The sequence below is a fragment of the Felis catus genome, chromosome A2 (assembly GCF_018350175.1).
Source record: "Felis catus isolate Fca126 chromosome A2, F.catus_Fca126_mat1.0, whole genome shotgun sequence".
NCBI classification, from domain to species: Eukaryota; Metazoa; Chordata; class Mammalia; order Carnivora; family Felidae; genus Felis; species Felis catus.
The window spans coordinates 75185897-75190432 of record NC_058369.1 but is presented as its reverse complement, the minus strand read 5'-3'; the positions used below and the strand labels follow the sequence as shown (position 1 = coordinate 75190432).

General features: G+C 41.0%; 1 protein-coding gene across 3 annotated transcripts in view; it reads left to right on the top strand.

Moving 5' to 3' along the window:
• Positions 1-1715: 1715 nt before the first annotated feature.
• POU6F2 (POU class 6 homeobox 2) overlaps positions 1716-4536 on the top strand; it is a 496186-nt gene continuing 493365 nt past the window's right edge. The window contains exon 1 of one of the 3 annotated variants that reach the window (XM_045052200.1): positions 1716-1888. In XM_045052200.1, coding sequence (XP_044908135.1) covers positions 1784-1888 — 105 coding nt within the window. In that variant the 5' untranslated portion in view covers positions 1716-1783. Of the gene's footprint in view, positions 1889-2163; positions 2674-4536 lie in introns of those variants that run through there. The other 2 variants (XM_045052199.1, XM_023250205.2) reach the window with 2 other exon arrangements.

Below are 4536 nucleotides of genomic sequence, written 5' to 3'. Positions count from 1 at the left end.
GGGCGGCGCCGCCAGGCCGCGAGGGGTCGTGAACGCGGCTCCGGCGGCTCGGCGCGCCCCTCCTCCCAACTTGCCCTGGTCCCGCGGGTCTCCGCGTCGCGGCCTGGGGTCCGCCGCGCAGGGTCCAGGCAGGCCAGGCCAGCAGCGGTCGCGCCACCCCCACTCCGCCCCTGCTGCTCTCTCCCCGCGAGCCCGCAGCCTTCGGGCAAGTTTGGCACAGCCCTCGCCGCTTGCCACGCCGGCCGGGCCCGGGGGGGCGGGGGGGGGTCCCGGCTCGGCTGTCCCTGCCTGGGCTCCCGGGCCCGCGGGGGCTGCGGAAAGCCCCGGGGAGGTCTGTGCCTCCAGGGGCCCGGACGGACGGGGTGTATGCGGGCCAGCTGTGCATTTCAATCCTGCTAGGAGGACCTTTCCAGTCCTGCGGCCTCAGGGGGGCTACCCAGTTTCTGCACGGTTTCGTTTTGTTTGGGGATGCCGGTGTGTGTGTGTGTGTGTGTGTACATTGTGGGGCAGCTCTGAATGACAAGTCTGTAAGACTTGAGTCCTTCTTTCCTCCTAAAGCTGTCTTCAGAAATGTTGAACAGAAATGGTTCTTTTTACTTGAAGTTCCTCTTAATTAATTTTCGAGTGATGACATAGCACAACGCTAGGGTCTACATGACGGTACGTTTTCTGTATCAAACATTTCTCATCACCTCTCTAACGTAACGTTAGTTGCGAACCTTGAAAAAGTGCCCCCATTTTAATACCACAAAGTTGCCCTGCAAATTTTTTTTTTTGACAAGCCAGAAAGAGTACACCAAGTGGTGACCTTAAGTTTACATGCAAACGTTAATAACTTCACAAAGCCACCAAACTAACAGTTGCTATTTATGGCTTTGCATTCCACAAAGGAACTTTGCAGTTATCTGTCAGGTTGTGTGGGAAATCCCGTTGCGACCTCAATCCTGAAAGGGTTAAAAAGCTAATGGATTATATTCATGTCACCCTCATAATAGCTAACCCATGTGACATCAACAATCTATCCTGAAGTGTGTGCTCTCAAATAGCTTAACTTAAATGAAAAAAAGTTGAAATCTTTGTCATCACCTTACGTCAAGTAAATCATTTCCTAACCTTTCGGAAAATGAAAAGTTTAGTGACTACTATTTACACACTTTGAATATTTTATATTTGAGTGGTCATCAGAGTTTACACAAATGATTGTATATATCCATTTCCAGTCAACAAATATCAGGGTATCTGTGTTATGCGACGGTTAACATTTCAAGCTTTTCTGTAAAGGTGACGTTGTACAAAAACCATAAAGACTCCTGCATATTGTCCGAAGGTCATTTAGAGATTCTGAAAATAAAATCATTAGGGACAGCCTCACAGAAGCGGGGTGATGACTTATGATTGAAAAAAAAAATCATGTGGTGGCTTAGAACCCAAAGCCTCAATTATCACATGAAATAGTTAATTTTATTTTTGTTTTGGTCTTAAACACAGGTTTCTAGAGTATTAAAAAAATCCTCATAGGTTTGTTAAACCTTTAGCGGCAGATTACAGCCTATGTTTTGTCTTTGGTGAATAGCTGTTTGTCTCACTTTATTTACTTGGTATTGGGTATTTGTCAATGTCATTTCATATCTACAGAAAATTCTTACGCTCTATGGAGGTAGTGAATGTGTGTGTGCGAGTCTGCCGGAGGTCACATGACGGTTTCATCCTATTTGGTGAAGCAGCTTGACTTTTTTTCCCCTTGCTTTTGGTGATGGTTGTGAGTGCAGAAGTTGATTGACAGATGCATGCCAGAAACCCCCATTCTCCTTTTCAAAGACAACATATGATGGATTGCGATCTCTCAGCCCAGCAGGACACGGGGACCATGCAAGCTGTAATTGGTCAGGTATGGAGTCAGCCATTTCTCAACTCCCCTTTTTTCCACAAGGGTCTCACCATATGATTCACATAATTCATATTTACAGCACCATCTTTCTATCTGTATCTTCAGCTACCTGCCAGCGCAGTGCTTGAAAGTGCGGGAGGCAATAGGCACCCAGTAAATCTAGCCAGGGAACCTCAGCCTCAAACTTCCATGCGAGGCTTAACAAACAAAAATTCAGACAGCAGCAACAACAACAAAAAAATCCAAGGACAAATCTAATTTATAATTTGGTCTGGATGTTTAAAAAAAAATCTATTTTTAAGAATTTATTTTCTGTCGAGATCGTGATCTCTGAAAGAAAGTGTAAGGAGAGAATAAGGTGCTACGTTTCCTAGGTAGTAGTTAAAATTGTTCTGTTCCATATTTTTATTTTGGCTATATTCTACGTCTCTCTCTCCCTCTCCCTCTCTCTATGGAAAACAGAAATCTAGGAATACACGTGCCTTTACTTCTAACCCAGATAATGTGTGATTGAGCCTGGTAAATGGTCTTGGCGGCTGCAGAAGGGGCAGGCTGCAAATTAAACACTGCCACACTCTGAAAGGTCCAGGTGGTCTGGTCGGCTTCCTAATGCAATCCAGCACCCCAGCGTTAATAAACAGCTCTATTTAGTTCCTCCTCCCTGGATCCAGGGAGGTGAACTGATCTGGGGCTGCTGTGATGAAATGCCAGAAGAATCTCTCTCTGAGGCCTCACAAGCTGATTTTTAGAGCTTTGCTGTTCTGTCGTCTTTGTCTTCCAAATGGGTCAGTGAGTCTTGCTCTTTCTGTTTGGCGCTTTCTGTGCAATCGGTACTTTATGTTTGTGCTTAAATGTTTGCGTCCGTAAGCTGAATCCGAAGAGGAAGGGATCGTTGTATTTTCATTTGCCTTCAGATAACTGCTGTAAAAGGAAGGGTGATTTTTCTATGATGGGGGTGGGGCGAGGAAAATGAGAATATATGTGTTTTCTTTCTTTCTCTTTTGGGGAATGTATTTTTGATCCATTTTTTTCTAAGTTATCTAGGCTTACTTATGAACTGTTAACTCAGCAATCAGAATGTGGTTACGAATATTGATAAACTCTTTAAAAGTTTTGTTTTTTTCTTTTTTGTGGCACACTTTCCAATCAAGACAAGCTGGCAAAGTGATGATGTGAAATTTGTTTGCTGTATGTTTAATAGCATGGTGGAAAATATACCATTTGACTCTGTTTTCAACCAAATTATAGCGAAGCACTTTAGGGTTCTGAAAGCACATGGTTTATTAATATCAGCATGCTTCATAATGTATTTTTAGATGGGAAATGTCAGATATATAATACCATGTTTCCACAGGCTCACACTATTTTAAAAGCAGTAGATAATCTGCTTCAATGGAACAATATTTAAAAAAAAAAAACTTCCAAGTTGGTTTTTGTTATACAGACAGAAAGTGAAGTCTCTGGGCATACATTTGGCAGGAGAAAATATATAAAGACTGATTTTACATGCTGTTAATACCCACTTTAGTGTAGGTGTTCAGTGATGAGCAAGTAAGTATATCAAAGTTAGCTAAAATAATCAGGGCATATAGAATTAATTAAATAGCCTGCTAAAAAAAGATGACCTTTTCGTAGAAAAAGAACACTTGAGCTCCTGATCACAGTTTTGTCCTGTTTAATAAAACTTTTCTTGTGTTTTAAACATGCTCTCTCTTCTGAATGTCATCGTAGGGCCATAATACTGTGCAAAATTACTGTATTCCATCCCCAATTGAAAAATAGGAGTGCCTTTCGTATACATTTCCCTTAGTTGGGAAAAGAAAGCTTGTTTAAAAAAAAAGATGGGAGACATCTTTCTAAATTTTTATGCAATACTGTTTTTTGGAAATCATTGCAAAGGTATATATACTTTTAAAAGGTTCAAATATATACTTTCAAAAAGGAAATCGGTATACATTTTACAGACACCAGATTAAACTCCTAATTTGTCAGGGTCTAAAAGTGGTGGTTATTATTACATGGCTCGGCATTTTGTACGTTTTAAAGACTTTGTATGTCCAGGAATTATACCCATTAATGACTTGTTAACAAATACTTTCTAAGTACTTGCATCAGAGTAGCCACATGGTTTCTGGAGAGCTCATTTCTCATAAATTATTTGTTATAAAAAGGCTCAGGTACTGTTGTCAAGCTGGTAAATTATAATAGTTGTCATTCTGCAGGTTGTAAAAATTTTCTGTATTAAAAATGTACAAACATAAAAAATGTACAAACTAAAATGCTTACTTCTTCTGAAACTGAAACAGAGGCGAAAGGAAAGATAGCATACTGTCCCATCTGCATCTATAGAAGTAAAAAGGAAGAGGGCATAGATTTTTGAAATGATTAAATTGTTATAGCACAGATAAAAATATTTACCCAGATGATGACTTCTAACAATAACAAGAATGTGAAAATAATTTTTTTTATTGCTTTTCAGGCAATCATAATCAAAAACACATGTTTCTTTTAAGCTGTTGATTTCAGTACCCTCCTTTGCCTACTCAGCAGGTGCGAACAGTCCCATTTGGTAATGCAAATGTTAGTTCGTCCTCAAATACATATTAGAATAAAAATTATTTCTGTCCTTCCCCCGCGCCCCCCCCCCC